A 22,592-nucleotide genomic window follows, 5' to 3' on the forward strand; every position below is an offset into this window, starting at 1 on the left:
AAAATGTCTTTGTTAGAAGAAATTTTCGGAAAACACTGCGCAAAACGCTGCGAAAACACTGCGCAAAAGCGCAGTGACTGAAATGTAGAATTTAAAGGTGCCCTTTGCTGTGAGATGTCAGTGCACATTAAAGATCCCCACGTGGTCGAAATTATTACCCCACATCTCTCTCTATTTCGTCTTTCACTCCCTCTTTTATCCCTTCCTTACAGTGGCGTTCTGTGTCTGTTCTGTGTCCACTGTGATATGTGAGACAGATATTGCGCCATTTCCTCAAAAACCAATTTTAATTCCAAATACGGTACCTGCTACAGCAGTGGTTTATAGGTGGGCGCTTGTTCTTGTAGATTATAAAATAAAATAACTATTGATTCATGTTTTGCGTAGCGGCCTGCTGATGTGGGATAACAGGCGTGCTGCTGTTCTAGCATATAACATGACAGAAATAATTTTGACTTTTACTGTTGTAGGCTATCTTTGTGTTGGGGCGCGAATTAACGGCAGGATGCCTTATTACTTTTTCAAACCGTTTATTAACAAGGTTACGTTTAGAGCGATTACACGGGTGCGTACGGTCCAGCGTCCATCTTGCGTCTCCTGTCTTCCTCCCCGGGGTTGCTAGCCGCCTGCTCGCCCAGGGTTGCCGGACAACTGCGCTTTTTCCGCTGCGCGCGCTCGCCGCGCATCGGAAGGTCCGCTAACATTCGGCCATTCTGGCATCAGAAGCGCCCTCGCTTTCGTCCGAAGGCTCCTCAAAGTCTTCAACGTCTTTGTTCGACGTGGACCATGTTTTTAGCGAACTGATGTGAGCCGTTGTTGCGTAGTGCCTGCTTCGTGTCCCCTTCAGTGCTGCGACTCCATACGTGTCGTTTGGTTTAACTTCGGTGACAACCAGCGGCCCTTTGTAGCGAGGCTGCGTCTTTGTCGGCTCGCCGGTGTGCTCGGGCGCACATCGCATGACGACTACGTCGCCAGCCTTGAGCGTGTCTCCACTGCAGTGACGCATGTCGAACCTTTTCTTGTACTTTGCCTGAGAATCCAGTATACGCGTTCGCACTTCAGCTTGAAGTTGTTCTGGATTCGTCCAGGCGACATTATCTTCTGTCTCTGCAATCTCACGCAACGCTCCGTCATGAAATTTCGGGTTGTAGCCATAAAGCACCTCGAACGGAGTCCTTCCGGTACTCTTGTTGTAGGACGTGTTGAGGAAAGCTTCGACACCCTTTAATCCAATGTCCCATTCTCGCTGGTCGTTTCCGTCCATGGTGGTCATGATGGTCGGAACAAGGGTTCGGTTGACCCTCTCAACTTGACCGTTCGCGCGAGGGTGTCTCGTTGAGTTCAGCACGTGCTGGATACCCCTGGCTTTGCAGAATTCCTCAAATGCCTTTGATGTGAAGCACGTTCCTCGGTCGGTTATTATCCTTTCCGGCAGACCGTGACTAAAGGTGAAGTCCTCACAAGACTTTATCACACTTTTTGCCGATGTGTCTCGTGAAGGGAAGAGCCTCACGTACTTTGTCAGGTTGTCGATGACGACAAGGATGTACTTGTTTCCCTTTTTGCTTCTCACAAATGGGCCCAGGTGATCTGCGTGAATGGTCTCGAACGGTCGCCTCCCAGGAGGGATGGGGTGCAGGAGTCCCTTTTCCTTGCCACTTGGCACCTTGCAGATCAGGCACTCAAAACACCGTCTGATGTGCTCACGGACGTACCTGCGCATCCCTGGGAACCAGTATGTTTCGCTGATCTTTGCGATTGTGCGATCAAGCCCGAAGTGACCTTCCAAGTCGTGAAACTTAACACAAAGGCTTTTTCGCATGGAATTAGGCATAACGTATAGCAACTTTTTCTTGCCGTTTGCCTCTGTTTCGCGAAACAGTCGTCCCTCCTTCAGCACGAAGTTCTGTGCCAAGGCGCGTTCTTCTGCAGTTCGATCGCATGACTTTTTCTCTAGAATTGTAGCTATCAGACGAATTTCTTCGTCTGACCTTTGAATTATCAAAGCTTGGTCGTGCAAACTGATTGTCATCCACATGTCCAGTTTGTCGGCGATGACGTTATCCCACGGATCGCTTGGGTCTTCAACTGCAGCGCGACTCATTGCGTCAACGTGCTCCATCTTCGAACCTGGTCGATGGCGTATGTCGAAGGTATACTCTTGAAGCATGTCAAACCATCTGGCTATCTGTGGCTTGAGCGTCTTTGTGGCATTCAGGTAGACGAGAGCCTGACAGTCAGTCACAAGGGTGAACTCGATTCCAATCAAGAACGGTCTCAATCTCTCGATGGTCCACACTATTGCTAGCAGCTCCAACTTACTCGAATGGTAGAACCTCTCAGCTGGGCTGGTCTTTTTGCTGACGTAGTAGACGGGGTGTAGGACGTCATTCTCGTCCGCTTGCAGAAGAATGCCCGCCAACCCGTTAGCACAGGCGTCGGTGTGCACCTCTGTTCTCGCCTTCGGATTGTAGAGCTGCAGCACAGGATGTGATGTCAATGCGCTCTTCAGGGCCTGAAATGCGTCCTCCTGATCCTGGTCCCAGTGAAATGCCTCGCCTTTTCGAGTTAACCGACTCAGCGGTTCGCTCAGCGCTGCGTAACGCGGGACAAAGCGTCTGAAGAAGCTGGTGAGCCCGAGAAACCTCTTGACTTCATGAAGGTCTTTCGGCACTGAGAACTCATCGATTGCCCTTACTTTGTCAGTTCCCGGTCTCACGCCATCTTCACCGATGACGAAGCCAAGGTACTCGACTCGGTGATCTGCGAATCTACACTTTGAAAGTCTGAGAGTCAGTCCTGCGTCGCGGAGAGCTCGGAACACTTTCGTCAGCCTTTCTAGCATCTCTTCAAAATTTTTCGCAGGTACAAGGATGTCATCCAAGTAGCATACTGCTATAGTATTACGGAGATTTCCCAGAGCTGTGTTCATAAGGCACTGGAACTCTGTTGGTCCATTCGAAAGTCCAAAAATGAGTCTTTCAAACTTCCATGTTCCGTCTGGGGTCACAAAGGCGGTCTTCTCTTTTGCAGATTCCTTCAAAGGGATCTGAAGAAAGCCGTGCGCAAGGTCAAGCGTTGTGAAGAGCTTGCTTCCTGCGAGCTGCTCGACAGCGTCATCAATTAGTGGCAAGGGGTACTTGTCCTTGACTGTCTGTGCGTTCAGCTTCCGATAATCGACTACAAGTCTCGGTTCGCCGTTTTTCTTGCGCACGAGAAGTACAGGGCTTGCGTAAGGTGACCGTGACTCCGTCACAATTCCTGCGTCCTTCCACTCGCTGACAATTTTCTGTATAGTTTCACGCTCTTCTTTGCTTGTTCGGTAGGGTCTAGAAGAAACCGGCATACTTCCCTCCTTCAGGGCAATGTCCATTTCAATGAGGTTGGTGCAGCCTAGCTCCTCAATATTCGTTGCGAAGCACTCGCGGTGTTGGTTGAGGAGTTTGAGTAGGTCTTGTCGTTCCTTCGTCGTCACGTCGTTGCCTGTTGCAACATCCTTCTCGTGAATCGGATCCGCAGTTGCCGTTTTCACTTCCGTTGTTTCGCTTGTTGTACTGAGCTTAGCCGTGTCTATATTTACTTCTTCTACTCGACCAAGGCTCATCCCTTTCTTCAGAACCTTCTCGCAGTTGGAAGTGTTTGCCACAGGTACACTGAGCTGCTTGCTGGCAACATGAAACACGCTTCCAGTCATCGTACCCTTTCGCTGGTACAGGACGTCAGTCTCGCCTTCAAGGTCTACACTTGCCATGATGAAATTCACTGAACGTGGCTCGAGGGCTACGTCGTTCTTTGTAGTGATTTTTAAGGCTTGGTTTTGGGTGAAGGGTTCGAGATGTCCGAATGTATCGTCTCTCTTGTCCATGATCTTGAAGGTGTCGTCTACCTTGACATAAGCGATGTTAGGCAACTCCGTCCACGTGCGACCAATGATTACAGAGAAGTGCTGTGCTGTGTCCGGCACGACATGAAGCATGACGTTTTCGCCTTTTACGCCATCTATCTCTATTGTTGTTCTGAATCTTGAAAGGCATTTGACAGGGCTTTGGCCAAATCCATACAACTCCAGGTTGTCTTCTTCGAAGCAAGAGCAACAACCCATGGCGTCGGATGCCTTGATCGTGCAGACTGAACTTCCGGTGTCGACGAGCGCATCATAGCTCTTCTGGTTGACGACCGCAGTCTTCACGTACTTAATGTTGGGTAGCTCGCTACTCGATGACGCAGACACGTATTGTGATGGCTGTCCAGCCCCCGGCTTTGTGGTTTCATTGTTGGTGCGGTGAACAGGCATCGGACAGTCTTTAACAACGTGACCGTATTTCCGGCATCTGTAACATTTCGGTTCTGCGGCCCTTTCAGCGCTACCGTGCGCGATCTGCTTCGGCTTCGTTTCCACGCCTTCTGGTGTGGTCGACACACGCTTGCTTCCGCCCTGGCTGGGTGGCCGGTGGCTTCCATGGGTGCTGAGGTAGGCTTCCTCCCCTGCTTCGAGGCTTTTTGCCGCCTCAAGCAGCTCCAAGGATGTAGTGAAGCTTGCTGCTCTAAGCCGCAGTATCGCAGCGTGGTTTGCATTCTGCAGGCCCGCAATGATCAAATTCTTCCATTGCGAAGTGTCCTCCTTGACATCGCACTTTGTGCAGAGGTAACTCTTGTCGAAAAAATAGTCGACAAAGGACTCGCGTGGACCTTGCGTACGGCGGAGCATTCTTTCGTAGAGGGCAAGCGGGTTGCTCTCGTCGTCGGGAAAGACCTTCTGCAGCTCCTCCGCCCATTTCTCCCAGGTCTCCAGCTGCTTCCCCCTTGCTCTGTGCCACCTCAAGGCAGTGCCGCTGAGCTTCGACGCTGCAACAGCGAAAACGACACCGTCCCTCCAGCCGGCCTGCCCCGCCACCATCTTGACATTTGATATCCACTCCCTTGCGCTCTCTCTCGCTCCGGTCACCGCAATGGCGGTTCCCGAGAAGGCGGGAATGGATGCCGACAAGTCCGGCATTGCTGTAACTTGCGCGTTGCCTTGGTTTTGGGCTGCCAACAGCTGTACGTGGGCTAGTTGTTCGGTGAGCGTCGTCAGCGACTTGATTATTTCCCTGTCTTGGGACATGGCGATGCTGTAGGGGTTGCTGCTAGCTGACCGCTTCAGTTCGAGGAATCAGAGTATTGGAAGGAGGCTCACCGGTGCCGTCTTCACGCAGTCGGCGTCGTTGCGGATGCCTTTTTCCCGTTACTCCAGGCTTTCGGAGGCGGTAATCCCACTTCTGATTTGTAGGCTATCTTTGTGTTGGGGCGCGAATTAACGGCAGGATGCCTTATTACTTTTTCAAACCGTTTATTAACAAGGTTACGTTTAGAGCGATTACACGGGTGCGTACGGTCCAGCGTCCATCTTGCGTCTCCTGTCTTCCTCCCCGGGGTTGCTAGCCGCCTGCTCGCCCAGGGTTGCCGGACAACTGCGCTTTTTCCGCTGCGCGCGCTCGCCGCGCATCGGAAGGTCCGCTAACACTGTTGTTACACCAGCATACTAACTTAGGGCAGATCCAGATCATGAGAGTGAGATAACTAGAAAAATAAGAATAAGGTGGAGTGCATTTGGCAGGTTCTCTCAGGTCATGAATGGCAGTCTACCAATATCCCTTAAGAGAAAAGTACATAACAGCTGCATCTTACTTGTGCTTACCTATGGGGCAGAAATGTGGACGCTAACGAAAAGGGTTGTACTTAAATTGAGGACAACGCAGCGAGCTGTGGAAAGAAAAATGATAGGTGCAACGTTAAGAGAACGTAAGCGGGCAGAGTGGGTCAGGGAACAAACGCAGGTTAATGACATCCTAGTTGAAATCAAGATGAAGAAATGGGCTTGGGCACGGCATGTAATGCGAAGGCAAGATTACAAATCGTTGTTAAAGGTAATATTCTGGATACCAAGATAAGGCAAATGAAGCAGGGGGCGGCAGAAAGTTAGGTGGGCAGATGAGATTAAGAAGTTTGTGGAGATAGGGTGGTCGCAGTTGGCATGGAACAAGGTTAATTGGAGAGATGTAAGAAAGGCCTTTGTCCTGCAGTGGCTGCAGTCAGGATGATGATGATGATGAAACCAGCTGTGGTGAAAGAAAGTGACCATACCATACAAGTGAAGTTGTTTTAAAGGGCAGCTCTTAAGCGCCCATTCTTGGGTTGAGCTGTGTCGCTGCTGTCGGTGTAACTGAGCGAAAAATAAATTAATTATATAATTAATTAAAAATAAACATTGCTGCGACTGGGATTTGAACCCGCGGCGCCGTGAACAGATCAACTTCACTGGCCACTGCATGTGAGCACGAGGCTACTGCCGCAGCCGGTCACGCCTCATGTTAAACTGCAACATACTTCGGAGCTGTGCATTGCATATCACCGTCCTCTTCAACTAATGCCGCTATCAGACTCTCATATTCTCGCGTACTGTGCATTTCACATCACCATCTTCACCAAATATTTTTACTATTGAACTAATATCGTCGCCAGACATGCCGACGACCCAGCAAAGCAAAACAATGAGTCTACAGAGCCGGAGGCACTAACAGAGCTGTGCTTAAATTTCACATTAATTGTCCTTAGAATTCTTTTAATGTCGCATTATTTTCTATTCTTTCTGGCTTCTCAGTCACACCAATTTTTTCTTGGGTGCCTGTCAGGCTAAGCAAGCTGTTTTTTATTGGTGTTATAGTACGTAGTAAAACCGCCCCTCTTTGTTGTTTCAACTTTCTCCTCATATTTCACGTTCATTTATTTATATCCCCTTTTTAAATATGGACTTTTGATGAATTCCCCCTAATTGAGACGAGTGCTGACCAAACAAAGTATAAAAGAAAAATTACCACTAAATGCTACCTCTGCATGAAATTTTAGCGCGACAAGCCAGTGGTTTGGCGTAGATAATTTTTCTTCGACTTTCTCTGAGTGACGCTACACTCAGTATTTTTTGTGCTATGTGCAGAAAAAAAGAAACATACTTGATGTTGCTGATTCTACATTTCGTCATCCAAGATGCAAGACAGAGGTTGTTTTTAAGCAATATAAGAGATGTTGGCAGATTTCAGAGGTGATCCAGTGACTGATTTACTCTGATGTCACAGGTTAACTCGACCTGTTAACAACAGGTGCTGAATTAAAACTTAGAGCCCTCCCTGCAGCTGATGCGATCCTGTATATAATTTAGCACTGCAATAGGTCTCGCTACTATGCCGCCAGTTCTACTATACCATAGTCCAAGTCATCTTGTGCCTCTGCTTGACTGTGGTTTTCAACAGTAACATCGTAGTTAGGCAGGGTTAGACCCGCCATGCCCAGGCAACAATAACATGATATAAATGTTTCTAATTTCTAGTATTTCAGGTTTATTAAGAAAGCCTCAGCAAATACATTATTAAAATTAGGGCATTATGATCACTCCAGAGTGTCTGAGAATGCTACGACCCCAGCAGTTTTTGCCTTGTTTGCTGTTAGGAGTTAACTTTTCCATTTATCTTCCAGCTGGCCTGCTCTGTCTCTGGCATTTTTACTTCACTTTGATAAATATATTTAAAAAGGATGTTTCCACGAAAAGGTTGCTAGTGATATTCTCATGGAAGGCAGGGAAATGGGTTCTTCCACCGGCAGCTCCAACATTTTCAGCTTCCTTGTCTTCATGCGCCGCAAGTCATTACTTTTCGTCCTGAAAAAGAGAAACTGAGGAGCACTAGCGTGCTGCACATAAACTTGGGGCAGCATAACATCCGCGAGATTTGTAGAATATGATATGCATGGTTAAGTGACTGGCTTTCACTGAAATTCGCAGCTTCTTTGATGGTTGCCTGGTAATCTTTTTAATGCTGTCACGCAGAAAGAGAACTGCATATAGAGAGAGTAGAAAGAACTTCTCTTACTCTTTACATTGGTACTGCCTTAAAGGGGCTCTGAAACGCCTTCCGAGGAGAGCACATTAACTCCCTTAATCACTACACAGCGTTGATATGAAAACCAGAGCCAAATAATACTCTTTTACACGCAGCAGACGACCCACAGTCCCGCATCAAAGTTGGCAAGCCCTTCCCGGTGACTTTTTCATGCTCGCACCCTCCTCCGTCCCCCGCATCTGCGTAGACAAGGTTAGAAGTGGCCATTGGTTAGATTCTTTCAGACGTCAGGCAGCTACCGTGGCCACGACCAATAAGCCGGTTATCTCCGGCGGGTCAGGAAGCTCCGCTCCCAGAGGGGGGTCGGCGAAGGAGCGCCTACCTTCCAGCGTGCAAAAAGTGACGAAAGGAGAAGGAAAGGCACGGAGACGCTGAAATTCAAATTTTAACTACAGATAAATCAGCTTCTACAAAGCGCATTTAAAAAATTTTTGCTGCACACTATTCGTGAAGCAGCGTGCTTCTATATCCCAGGCATGCCACAACTTTATTAGAGCCTCCTTCACAGCCCCTCTAAAGCTTAAATCTTTTCTGCTGTTCATACTTTGTGTCTCTAGTGCCGAGAACTTCTGGACATGCTGGGCCTTCCGTGCGTGCAGAGCACAGGCGAAGCAGAGGGCACTTGTGCTTTCCTTGACAAGAATGGGGTGAGCTATTTTTCCACTTCATTCATCCTTTATCTTTTTAGAAAAAATTGGCAGGAGAGCTACCCGCAAGAGTTTTCTTGCTTCAGAACAGTGTGAAGGTCTGGGAGTGAGGGGGCCAAGTGAAAAAGCAGTGCTTGACACAAGGACCTACCAACCTAATAAGAAGGCACAGCGGTGTGCATGCGTGTGAGAGAGAGAGAGAGTGAGTGAGCGAGAGCCATAGTAAAGGCAGTGTGAACGAAAAACAAAAAAAATTGGATCATGAAGGATGAAGACAGGAACTTTTTGTGTCGTTTGTGGCCCTGTCATTGCGTTTGTTAGTTTCTCATAATTAATACAGTAAGCTGCCTTTTAGGATAAACTTGAAGGGGCCATGAAAATTTGTCTCCTCACAAGTTCATGTTATCAGAAGTGCCTCCTTAAAAATATCTGTGAGCACGCTAGGCGTGTCATTTGAAATGTCTGTTAATGTGAAGAGTGAATAGAATGACCTTGAAATTATGAGATAATGACAGAGAGCATTATATATTAAATGAGCTGAAGAGTGAGGGTATGAAAAATCTCACTTTGTCCTGCTTGAAAGCAGCACTGGTGTAGTCTGATTATTTTTTCGCTTTGTCCTGTTCTCTTCCTTCCGCATTGACCACTATTTGAATTTTTTTTCCTCTTTCTTGCTTTCCCACTGACTTCAAGCCTGTACAGCATAGCTACCCTGCTGGGTAGTTATGTTGTTATGTTGTAGTTATGTTGTTGTTATGTTGTAGTTATGGTAGCTAAAATTGTAGGAAAGGTCTCTTAAAGGGTAGGTTTTCTGGTGAGGAAGCATTATTTCAATTTTTGCGTCACCGTAGGACCACCATAGGTGACAGTCTCTGCAGAAGTTTGTCTTGACTGTAGGACTTGCAGAATAGTTAAGAGTATTTTATTTTAACTGAGTTTATGAGAAACCAATGAAATTTTCTTACATTGTTCATATTATCGGAGAATTCATCTTAACTGAACTTACCTTAACATGTTCACTGCATTGTGGGTCACCGGTTGGTCATGTCATTGAATTACGCTGCCCCACGGCTTCATCGTGTGACCAAGTATTCGTTGCCACACAGCATGAATCAATAACATGACCCACCCCTGACCCATGACGCAATGAACATGTTAATAAGTGTCTCCTGTACATTCTACCATATCTGTATGAGAGACGTTTGAAACGTTAAGTGGAATGAAAGCTTGCAAGACATTTTTGTCAGTGAAATCAAAATGCATTATGGCAAATACAAGTTATAAATGCAAAGTCAAAATACAGTGTGACTGAGCATTAGTACTAAATGAGTAATAATGAAAGAAAAAAAAGTTACCTTTGAAATTACATAAATGCGGTCATCTTTTTTTTCCTTGCAACATAACAATGGAAAACTTTACCTTCTGTGGGGCCCTTGATGTTTCTTTAAAAAAAAACATTTTTTTGTTTCTCACATGACTTTTGTGTGTGCACTTGCATATGAATACAAGCAGTGAGCACGGCCATGTGCAACGCATTACATAGTGTTGTAACAACAGCCCTCATAGATATGCCCCGATCGACATTTAGAGCACATTATGTGCTCCCAGGACATCAGATGTATTGGGAGCCCGTTCACTTTCAACACCTGGTAAACCTTGTGTTGTCTGGGTGTTTGAGACTTCGCATATCACCCACCATGGCTGAACCAGTTTTGCAGCTAGCATTTGAGGATACCTGTTTAATAAAAAGCTAGCTGCTTGCATTTCTGCCTCTGCTTATTCAAATATCAGCTGCTTATTTTCCTATCGTTTCACTCTTACGCCTCTTTCTCGGGGCCAAGTTCTCAAAGCATGAGTTTTCATGATGCTGTCACTTTGGCATGTTGCTGGGTACACAGTGGTGCCTCACAGCAGTGATGAGCTTTGCCTAGAACACCATGTCTCTGCTGGTGCTTTTAACAGTATATGGTGTGCCTGACATGGTTTTCGTGCACCAGACAGTGGAACCGAATGATTTTCGCCACAACCACCACATTCCCTCCTTTGTCTGTCTGCACAGCTGGTGGACGGCTGCATCACACAGGATGGTGATGCCTTTCTCTATGGGGCCAGGACAGTGTACCGGAAGCTGAGCATTGAGGACAAGGTGCGTTTGCTCAGCCAAGAGGCAACCAGTGAAAACCAGTACAGTGGCTTGTGGCTGTATATCGTTCAAAAAAGTAAACTGCTCGGCTAGTTGGTGGTCTGTCATCATACTCACCTCATTTAGTGTGAAGGACAGGACAACAAACAAGCAGTCGCGTGCATCTTCTTTTTGTTGTCATGTCCTTTGTGCTAATTGAGATGAATGTGATGCTAGTGGTGGCAGCAGTGTGAAATCTCTTAACGCTTGCATATCCAAGGCTCAGGTAATGAATGCCTTCCTACTGCTGAATGTGTACTCACCTACCTTATGTGCTTTCAGCTGGCCTTACGTATCTCACATGCCTAACTTGTGAGCCAAAATGATGTCATTATTTTATTAAGGTTTACCAGCAATGCATCCCATCTCGTCTGGTATTTTTTCTCATCAGTGAGCCGCTGATTCCATTCAAACAAATATTTAACTTTGTCAGAGACACTGGTATCCTTTAGTCACTTGAGTTACAATTTGCGCGGTGGTTGATGTTTCAACCCGTCTTTGTACCATAGCTACCATAGTCCTCCATAAAGTCGGCAATAAAATTCCAATAAGGAAGGGTGTCAGGCAAGGAGACACGATCTTGCCAATACTATTCACCGCCTGCTTACAGGAAGTATTCAAAGGCGTGGATTGGGAACAGTTGGGCATAAGAGTCAATGGAGAATACCTTAGTAATCTGCGATTCGCAGATGACATCGCCTTGCTGAGTCACTCAGGAGATGAACTGCAAAACATGATCAAGTAGTTAGACAGGGAGAGCAGAACGGTGGGTCTAAAAATTAACATGCAGAAAACCAAAGTAATGTTCAACAGTCTAGCATGGGAACAGCAGTTCACAATTAGCAGCGAGAGCCTAGAAGTTCTGACGGAATGTGTCTACTTAGGGCAGGTAGTGACAGCTGATCCGGATCGTGAAAGGGAGATAACTAGAAGGATAAGAATGGGGTGGAGCGCATATGGCAGGTTCTCGCAGATCATGAGTGGCAGGTTACCAATATCCCTCAAGAGAAAAGTGTGTAACAGCTGTATCTTACCGGTACTTACCTACGGGGGCAGAGATGTGGAGGCTAACGAAAAGGGTTCAGCTTAAGTTAAGGACAACGCAGCGAGCCATGGAAAGAAAAATGATAGGTGTAACGTTAAAGAGACCAGAAGCGGCTGAGAGGGAACAAACACAGGTTAATGACATCCTAGTCGAAATCAGGAGGAATAAATGGGCTTTGGCAGGGCATGTATTGCGAAGGCAAGATAACCGCTGGTCCTCAAGAGTAACGGAGTGGATTCCAAGACAAGGCAAGCGTAGCAGGGAACGGCAGAAAGTTAGGTGGGCAGATGAGATTAAGAAGTTTGCGGGCATACGGTGGCCGCCGCTGGCAAAGGACATAGTTAATTGGCGAGACACGGGAGAGGCCTTTGCCCTGCAGTGGGTGTAGTAAGGCTGATGATGATGATGATGATGATCAATAAATGTGAATGTAAAGAGCAGGAGTTTAAAGATGGCTAACTCATGGCACCCTGTATTTGGTGCATTGTTGGTGCAGTTACCTCTTCACCACAAACTTCTAGCTGCTACAAAACATCCTTAGCTCAGGCAGCAGAAGGTCTGCAAGGCATTTGGATGCATACGCATCCCTACACAGTGACAGTCATGCTAATAAAATGAGAGGTGTTACACGTCAATTATCTATTTGCACAGTATCATTCATGCTTCATGTTATGATTGAATGGAATTACAGTCAAAACTCGATTTAACGAAACCCGATTTAACGAAAATCTCGATTTAACGAAGGTATCCTAATTCCCCCTCAGATGCCCATAGGGTTCAATGCTTTGACTAACCCGAAATAACGAAACCGATTCCGTGATCTGTCCCGATTTAACGAACCTTTTTTCGAGAAATAAAGGTGAAAAAGTGTTAATTGTTGGTCTATTTTGTAGACAGCACCCCAAAATTTATTGATTGCGAGCCAGCGGTAACAGCGCGGAGCATCTTCATCCCGTCGCTTTTTTCAAACTGCGCGGCGCAAAACGAGTTTTAATTTTGAGTCGAGCTCACGAGATGGCGCCAGCAGTAAAAAAGTTTCGTGCCACATTTCATAGATGGCGCTGTTGCAGTTCGCGTGTTTTTTTGTGTGTGTGTTGTGCTCTGTGTTCGCTCTTGTGCGGATTTCCCCGTGCCTTTGAACGCACGTCTTTGTCAAGCTCAGCTTGTTAGGCCTCCATCAGTCTAGCCTTGCTATCGTGAACGCGGACGTGGTGTGTGCGAGCAAGCGCGCCGCTAACCCTCCTGACTAGCAGATGGAGCCCTGCAAGAAACGAAAAAGGCTTACCCTGGACGAGAAAGCGGACATAATTCGTGCTGTGACAAGTGGACAGAAGAAATGTGACGTGGCTGCATCACATGGCATTCCAGCGAGTACTCTCTCCACAATATTGAAAGGGAAAGATGACATCCTCCGCGCCACTTCGTCGGGGAATCTCTCGCGCAAAAAAACGCTGAAGACCACTCCTCAAAGCAAAATGGAAGAGGCCCTCTTCGCCTGGTTTATGGATTTGCGGGCGAAGAATAGTATTCCCGTGAGTGGAGACCTGCTCCAACAAAAAGCTCGCTCTTTCGCGTCCTTGCTGGGCGACAACGAGTTCAAGGCAAGTCCCGGCTGGCTGTCGCGCTTCAAAGAACGACACGGCATCGTCGGGAAAGTGCTTAGCGGTGAAGCGAGCGGCGTAAGCATGGCTGTAGTCGGCGACTGGCAGTCTGAAAACGTGCCCGACATTCTGGGAAAATATGCCCCCAGCGACGTCTACAACGCCGACGAGAGCGGTCTATTCTACCAAATGCTGCCTAAAAAAACACTCGCCCTGAAGGGGCAGGCGTGCCACGGTGGCAAACACAGCAAACAAAGGCTGACTCTTTTGCTGTGCGTCAACATGGACGGCACCGACAAACGAGACCCGCTTGTCATCGGAAAGAGTGCGAGGCCGCGCTGTTTTAAAGGCACCAAAAAGCTTCCTGTGAAGTACGTTGCCAATTCAAAGGCGTGGATGTCGCGTGCCATTTTCGCTACATGGCTGAAGGAATTTGACAGCGACATGTGTCGCCAGAAAAGGAAAGTGTGCCTGTTGCTGGATAACTGCACGGCCCACTACGTTGCAGAGGTCGAGCTGACCAGCATGGAGCTCCGCTACTTCCCCCCAAACGCAACGTCCGTGGTTCAGCCCTTGGATCAAGGGATAATTAATAGCGTGAAGTGCGCATACAAGCGTCGAGTCGTCGACAGAGTTCTCCTCAACCTGGAGCTGAAGCGCGAGACGAAAATAGATATTTTTATAGCGGTTGAGATGGTGGCGGCGGCTTGGAGAGCATTGAGGCCGTCGATAATTGTCAACTGCTTCAGGACTGCCGGTTTCGGTACACTAGGCCCTGAAACTGCCGAAGCTGGTCCGGACTGCGCGAGGATGAAGATGCCTGGGAACACCTTCGCTCAGTGGATGAAGTGCCCACAGGCATAAGTTTCTCAGACTACGTGAACGCCGACGCAAACGCAGTCACAACGGAAGTTTTGACTGATGCCGATATGTTGCGGCTTGTAGGAAGCGTGGAGGGAGTGACGGCTGAAGACGCTGCCGAAGCTCCCGTGCCGACACCAGGTCAGGTGATGGATGCTCTCGATCTGCTGCGACATTTTGCCGGCGCACACGAGGGGACGGAAGACGCGCTGGACGCACTTCAGACCTACGAGAAATCGGTGCGGCCGTTGCACTGTGGAAGCACTGTGGAATCACAGTGGAAGCACTGTGATGTTGTCTGAAGTCAGCACCTGTGAAACGAGTGATCTGTGAGCGGGTGCACTGTCATAGTAGAGAAGCCAGTTTTTCCACCTGTGTGGACATTTGCTCTCTCTTTGGCACTTGAAGACCTCACAGTAACGCTTGCTGTTGGCGAATTGTCCAGGAGGTTTGAATTTCTTGTGGACAATCCTGGAATGTTGAAGCAATCAGTCAGCATGGACTTGACATGACTGCGAACTTGAAGTGCCTTTTCCGGCTGCAGTGAATTGGGCCACTGCGATCGCAATGACTGCTGCTTCGTTTCAGGATTACAACTGTAAATGCATGATCTGTTTCCAGTTATGATATTGTAAATGATACTGAGCTAGTCTCTGATTCGTTTTTTGAGTTTTGTGTAGACAGAAACATGATTGAACTTCTGTTCGTCGGTGAGCAGTCTTGGCACAGATTTTGCAGAAATGCATCTCATGTTCAAAATGTCCAACAAAATGTGCTGAACTACAATATCACAGACATTGTGGATAGTTCGCCTGCGAACTGCAAGCTTAGCTTCATGAACGTCTGCTGTCATTTCCAGCATTGTGCTTGTTGACGGTCATCCAGAACACTCATGTCGGTCGTTAACAAATGTTCGGTCATCTTTAAAGTATTTGGATTTCAAAAGTCTCTTGCTTTGGCTCACGGCATTACCTCCGAAAACTTCCTATAGCATACGACGGGTTTCTGCAGGGGTTTTGTTTAAGTTTGAAAAAAAACGAAGAAAAATCTCTGCTCTTTAAAGTCTGTCATATCGATTGAAAAGAAATACTCTAAATCACTGAAACAACCTTGTAAAATCAGTGAACAAAACAACATGTCCTCTCAGCTGCAGCGCTGACAGTACATTGATACACAAGGCAGACTGCTCACCACATTGAGCGGTGTAAAGACGTACTACACTAAGTTTGCGCAGTGTTTAAATTTTGCGAACTTTTTTACCACTTCGCAATAGTGTCTTCACATTGAAGCAGTGGAAGAGAAATGTAGACAGCAAAACCTGTAAAGTGGCAGGCACACAAATACACTCGTCGTTCGTGCCTGATTTGTAAACAGTTGCCACTTGTGCTTGTCACTGCCCTGGCAGGATCCCCACGTCTTGGCATACACGATCGCAGACATCCAGAGGAAGCTGAGTCTGGACCGTGAAAAGCTTATCGCACTGGCTGTTCTTGCCGGCTGTGACTACTATGCCGGAGTCCACAGTGTTGGCAAGGAGACCGTGCTGAAACTACTCGTCAAGTTCGGCGACATTGATTGCTTCGAAAGGTATGGGGCTGGCAGTGCCTAGTCTTGTTGACGAGTCGTGCTGTCAAAAGCAGTAGTGCCCACTGTAGCTGCCGGCTGTAGCCCTGCAAGATACGCCTTAACAAGGTTTCACTGTACTTTGTAAGCTGCACATTGTTCTCACGATGCGAATTTTAAGTGTATAAGCATGTATATAGTCAGTAGGCTGGATTCCAGAAAACAAGGCAATTTGGAACTAAGAAAGGTGGGATTATTGTTTCATTTAATGCGATATTGGCCCGTTATTGAAAGCTTCTCGGCCATTATCTTTGGCTTTGAGGCTTGTATATGGATGGCATGGTGTTTCACAGGTTGAGTGCATTAAGAAAGGGAGGCAAAAATGTGTTCATACAGTATGTGAGTATCTGCTTTTGTTTAACTTTCTTTGTTGTGACCAGACAAGGGAAGGGAATGAGGGGCTAGTTATGTTGGCTTCCTTTATGTGTACTATTTCTTTGGTGCGGCCAAGTATACCATTTCAGTGCCCGTCATGCTCGCACACCTGCTCCTATCGAGCAGCATTGATTTATTGAAATAAGAGAGCAATTACTGAGTGATACTCAAAAGAATTACTGCAAAGAAGTACTCAAAAATTTTTTTCAAGGCAGTAATGACTAGCACCGACTTCTAAAGGTTCAACCATTGACGGCAGCTGTTTATTCAGGTTGCGAGACTGGACACGAAACCCAAAGTACAGCAAACTTCAGGAAGCTGTGGATAAGAAATGCAAGAAAGCGTCTCACTGTGGGAATTGCCAGCATCCAGGTGGGTCCAGAGTTTTCATACGAAAGCGAAGATGAAAGCTCTAGCTCGGTCTTGCCACCAGTGGGGCAGAAACTTGGAGGCTAACAAATGAGCTTGAAATTAAATTGCAAACAATTAAGCTAGCAAGCTATGGAAAAGAAAATGATGGATGCAACGATTAGCGAAAGAGAGCGGGATGGGTGAGGGGACAAAAGCGAGTTTACTCCCAAGTTTGAGGAGAACAGACACCAAATTTTTGGTTCTGTGTTTGCGTTTTGGAAATGCTGCTTAAGACACTTGTATGCATGGATAGACAGGTGTTCAGTAAATTGCTTTTAATTTGGGGCATGCAAATGTTCGAAATTTTGGATACGAATAGAATATGTTTTTTTTATTTAGTTGATACTTATATTTTATAATTTTCGAATATTCGAAAATTTACGAACATTTGGCAGCATCCAATACTGCTCCGGCTTTCATAAATTTGACTGGGCCAAACTGCAATATCAGGCCGGGCAGATTATCCGAAGATTGGGTTTAAAGTGTCGGGAAACCAGTGCAAAGTCATACCTTCATTTTCTTTTCCGTCCTTTATCATATGGACTGATCACTTCTGGATGCTGCTATGCTTAGGTGTCATGCGAAATTCTGCAAGTGTGCTTACACTTATATCATGTGATGAGAACACGATGGCCGACTACCCGGTTCGAACAGTTACAATGCAAAAATGTGTGGTGTTTGTTTGATTCACATTTGATAACTCAACCTTCGGATAATTTGGACGCTTCTTCCGGTTACTTGTAGTCCAAATTAATGAGTTTTATTTACCCACGATGTTATTTTTAGTCATGAGTCATATGCCAATTCATGGGTTTCATTTTGTTACTCATTTTGGGTGACCACATTATAGGTTGCATTCTCTTATGCAGTTTAATCAAGCAGTATACATTTCTGATAACATCATGTTTTTTTGTGTGCTGCTTAGTCTAGTTTTCTTTATTTCAGTAGCAAACGGCATGCACTGTGTTAAAAAAAATAAAGACAATGGTGCTTTTTTTTTCATGAAATTTCTTCTCGTACTGAACAGATGTTCAATATTAGATTCGTTATTCGACAGCATTTTTGCTGATACTTGTATTCGATTCGTATTTGAAAATTTCAGTATTTGCGTACCCCTAGCTTTAGTTGAATTTATTCCCCAATGCTGTCCCAGTTTTGGTTTAAACAGCAAAATGGTGTCTATGACATCAAAGTTGACTTGAGCTCTCATCTGAGACAAGAACTCTGATATGGTCAAGAAGAACTCTAGTTTGGGCTAGTTGGTTCCTAATTCACAAAAAAGAAATGCGCGAAATATGGGAACAAAAGAGAAACGGCGCTGGTCCTGTCGTGTTTGTTTCTCTTTTGTCCCCGTATTTTGCGCCGTTTTCTTTGTGCATCTGATATGATGGCTGTGTGTTTACTTGTTGTAATTCCAGCTTTGGGGCAGGCTGCCTCGAAAGCTGGAGTGAATTAAAATGACAAAGCACTGATTATGCATTTTAACTTGATAGCATTATTGTTGCACAGAAAATCCGGTGTCGCTTCGTCGGGCCACATAGGTCACACAGCCTTGTGGCGTCATCACAACCTACCCACTGGATTGTGAGCAAACTGCGCACTGTAACATGTGTTAATGATTGGTCACTAGAGGTTGCTTTCGCACAAGCCCCAGTTGTGGTAGCACCTGCCACTGCGGGGCATTGGCACATCGCTTAACCGCTGCACCACTGCACCAGGAGTGGTGTGAGGACTCCCAGGGATCTATGAATGTTAAGCAGAAGGTGACCAATTCTGCATATAGGGACGCTGACCTATTAAGCTATTACGTCATACCCTTAAGGCAGAGCTTAAGTGACCCCCCCGTTTTTTTTTATGCCTCACACGATGTGCACTCAGCTTAGACCCCACAGTCACCGTTCGGCTGCTGAAAACTGAAATGGCATGAGAGAATAAATTCAGTCATAAATCATTTAACTAGTACAGGTGAATTTTACATGGAGGAATTATGTTTACCTATGCCTTACACGCCATTTCAAAGAAGGAAAAGGGCCACCAAAAAAATTTTTGTTTCTGCTTCATTAAAGGTACACTGAGGACAGCTCCATCCACTTAATTTTCTTAGTAAATTCTACGGATCTTTCTGGTTATGTTGACGTTTTTTCAGCAGCAAATTTATTGCTGACAGAATTAGATTGGAATACATATATAAAATAATATATATATATATATATATATATATATATATATATATATATATATATATATATATATATATATATATATATATATATATATATATATATATATATATATATATATATATATATATATAAAACTTGGAAAATATTTTCCCGCCACATGAATAAACCTCGTGACGTCAAGATCGAAATGGACTCCGTGATCACCATTTCCTAAGTCAGTAGTGGGGTAGCCTGGACTCGGAGATCCGTGCACATAAAACTCTCTTGACGTCGCCGCAGTTGCTCATGAGAATGGCCAGTGGTGGCAATACCTGCATTTCATTTTTCTTTCCTTAGCTTATATAAAAAAAAAAACTCTGGTTTCAGTTAAGGTTGCCTCTTTTTCCTTCATAATGTAATGCTCTGTCGATACAGCCCAGATTCGGTTTGTCGTCAGTGTCTTTTTAAGTTACATTTCATTGGCCAATTTGCAAATGATGGTGTTGTGCACACTCTGTGCATGCAACCCCCGCCGGGACCAGGCACTCAGAAGTCGCACGGTGCCCACGGCTGTGAGATGTGCGCAACCGACACGGCGTGCACCAAGTCGTCGGTCTCTGACTGCACCTGCGAGTGGCACAAGGTGGCAGCGTTGCAGAGCGAGTGGAAGACGGAGCTCGACATTCGGAGGAAAGCACTCGACAAGCACGATGACTTTCCTCCTGAAAACGTGCGTTCCGTTAACAAAAGGCCTCCTATTGCTGTCTTTGACATCCTTCTGAGTCTGTTGTGAAATGGGTTCCCAGTAATTTTAGCCTCGGGGGGAATCCAAACGGCCCCCAAAAAGTGCTGAGGAAACCCCATGCATATTGGTCTCCCTCTCTTCCTTTGCTGACATGCACGTAAAAAAGACCGTGCAGACGTGCTGCCCCTAAAAAAAACTGACTAGATTTAAAAAATAATGACTGCCTGTAGAGTGAAACAGTCTGCCATAAGCCATTATAGCATGGTTAGTCCCAAAGCATGGTGCGTGAATGGAAAAGGGGTGTTCAGGCATGCGCGGAGGAGTCCAGGTGCTTAAGGAGCCCGAAAAAGCACGCTAAAGAACCCAAGGGTTCCGTGGAACCCACTTTGAGTACCCTGTTATAAATAATCACAGACACAAAGCAATCTGAGTTTATTCATTAGGCCGTAATGAATACCAGCAATTAATTATTATATTGTTGCGAACTTCCAGTGTACCGCTGGCAGGGATGATCTCTGTTGCGAACACACTCCACTGAATGTGGCGTGAGTCTGTGGATATCACACTGTGTGCGAAGTGCTCATATTCCGCCTCCTTGATGTCAGTTGAATCACAGGAGGCTACACACTTGAGTGTATACCATCAACGCAGTCTCTGACTGAATTCAACTAATACTCTGTAGTGAGTGCGCCTGTGTGTAGAAATAAAAAAAAAACACACACATTGGTACCTCAACTTTAAAGGTTTGTGTAGGTTTGTGATACTTTAAAGGTTTAAAGGCCTATAGACACTAAATTTTTGCTTGCGTGTTTTCTTGTTTCAAACGACGCATTAGACATATGTGTACATTGAGCACCCTGTGGTATTCGTCTGCGGCCGCTAAATAATTTATATTTGAATTTCTTCTTGAAGCTGTTTCGGTTTCAACGGCTGGACGATGGCTGTGACGTGTAGTTGATGTTTAGGTCACGTGAGGAATGAAAACTCTACTGTATAATTGCTGATAGGTCATTTCTTTTTTTCAGGTCTTGAAAGAGGCTGGCTTAAGTGTTGTAGTGTATTAAAACTATGTATCAGCGATTATATCTTTTCTAGTGCATTACGTGACCTTAACACCAACTCATATCGCAGCCATCGTAGGGTTGACGAAACAAACCGAAACAGCACGAGAGAAGAAATTCAATTATAAATTGCTATTTAGTGGCTGTAGGCGAATACCATGCGGTAATCCATGTATTCTAATGCCTAACACATTGTTTGAAAGAAGAAAATGCACAATAAAATTAGGCGTATATAGTCATTTAAAGGGACACTGAGGGAAGCTCCATCCAATTTTTGTTCTTAGCAAAATCAATTCTATTGTTTGTCTAGCAGCAAATGTGCCAGACGCATTTCAAAGGTGTTGGCAGCAGTGCGCTGAAGCACCGCTTGTGAGATATTTTCATGCTTTTAATTTTCTCCTTGTTTGTCATGAGCTTGGCTAGCATGCTGTTCGACTTAATTGTTGTCACTTCTTTGTTTGTATTTTACTCCACCCTAACAAATTCAACTTAATGTTCTGATAGGAACTGAGAGCTTTGATCATCGAAAGAATGCTACAAGGAAAGGAAAAAGAAATTCCACCCTTTTTTTCCTTTGCTAATGGCAGTTTTTCGGCTTGCAGTGTCGGTTGCTTTAATGTGTGCGCAATGGAGTGCACACAAATCATCTTCCGCAAAAAAAATTCTTGCTGGAGGATATTTGTGAAGCGGTGTCAGTTGGCATCCTAAGCATACTGGAACTTTATTGAGAGTCCCTTCGAGGCCTTTTAAAGGGGCTGCGAAACATCGCTTGAACGGATGCCGGTTACGCTTCAAATGGATTCTTTATGTCACATAGATGCTGACTCAAAAAGAATTACGAGAATCGATGCATAGGAATGGGAATTATTCAATGAAGAAATTTCAAAATACAAGCAAACAAAATGCTGCCCTCAACTCGATTTTCGTGCAGCTTCCCATTCCCATTTCACTCTCTCAATGACGACACCTAGAGCGACCAATCAAAACAGCCTATCTGAGCGCGTGGCGGAAGTTTGCACTCCATTGTTGCCTGTTCTCTAACTCGTTCATGCCAAGGCTGGCAGCGCCGTTTGCATGGTTACAAAAAACCATGTGTAGCCCGTCGCTTCTAACGCGCTGGTGGTTGGTCACGGCGGGCAAGGAGCGTGGGCTGTTGACGGGAACGTTGTGCCATCTGGCGCCGTCGCCCAGTGATCCTCCACAAGCTGACGATGCGCACTGCCTGCTAAATGTGAAACGAGCGCACCCTTCCTTGGGACCCAAACGAACGCTTATAGAGTGCAATGTCTCGATCGGATCGATTCCGCAAAGCCGCTCTCAGATACATAGAGAGTAGCCATAAGTGTTTAGTGCTAGGTCGTAGGATGTTTACAGAGAGGCGCTAAGTCATTCGATGCGAAAAGTAGCCACAGCCTCTGGTGGTGTATATTTGTTGTACTTGCTTTACAGTGCTTTTATCTAGGGCAAACAAGTTGGTTTTGTTAATGTAATATAAAACACAAAAACTTGGCAAACGTATCTCTAGTTATTAACACAATTTGCAGTATATTTACTCTTTGTCCAATCAACAAGCTCCCACTAAGTGATGTCATATCCGCTGCTAAAAACCGCCACTGTATGGTGACACCGTCAGCGCCACGAATTTGTTTTTTCGAGCTAATTAAAAGATTAAAAACTGCTGTATATGTGGTACGACCGATGCTGATAGCATCACTATAACTCATTCTATGCAACTAACAGGCAAAACAATGCACTGAAAATGTGTTTCGGGGCCCCTTTAACGTCCCTCGAGAATTAAGAAATGAAGCTGTCTGTGATGGTTGTCTGTGCAGGTCATATCGGAGTTCTTGAATGACCGGGACGAGATCCGGAGCTTGGACACCTGTTGGCAGTTTCCCTCTGTAAAAAGATTTGAGGTGACTGTATGCTTGTATCTTATCAATACTAC

At 45.7% G+C, this 22,592-nt stretch overlaps 1 protein-coding gene across 1 annotated transcript in view; it reads left to right on the forward strand.

The window, feature by feature from the left end:
• Positions 1-22,592, forward strand: part of Gen (XPG-like endonuclease) — a 44,733-nt gene that overhangs the window by 8,549 nt on the left and 13,592 nt on the right. The window contains exons 3-8 of the mRNA XM_077642194.1: positions 8,489-8,578; positions 10,638-10,724; positions 15,673-15,854; positions 16,537-16,637; positions 19,381-19,568; positions 22,477-22,560. Of these exons, the coding sequence (XP_077498320.1) occupies positions 8,489-8,578; positions 10,638-10,724; positions 15,673-15,854; positions 16,537-16,637; positions 19,381-19,568; positions 22,477-22,560 (732 nt within the window). The remainder of the gene's footprint in view (positions 1-8,488; positions 8,579-10,637; positions 10,725-15,672; positions 15,855-16,536; positions 16,638-19,380; positions 19,569-22,476; positions 22,561-22,592) is intronic.

The sequence above is a fragment of the Amblyomma americanum genome, chromosome 11 (genome assembly GCF_052857255.1).
Source record: "Amblyomma americanum isolate KBUSLIRL-KWMA chromosome 11, ASM5285725v1, whole genome shotgun sequence".
Lineage (NCBI taxonomy): Eukaryota > Metazoa > Arthropoda > Arachnida > Ixodida > Ixodidae > Amblyomma > Amblyomma americanum.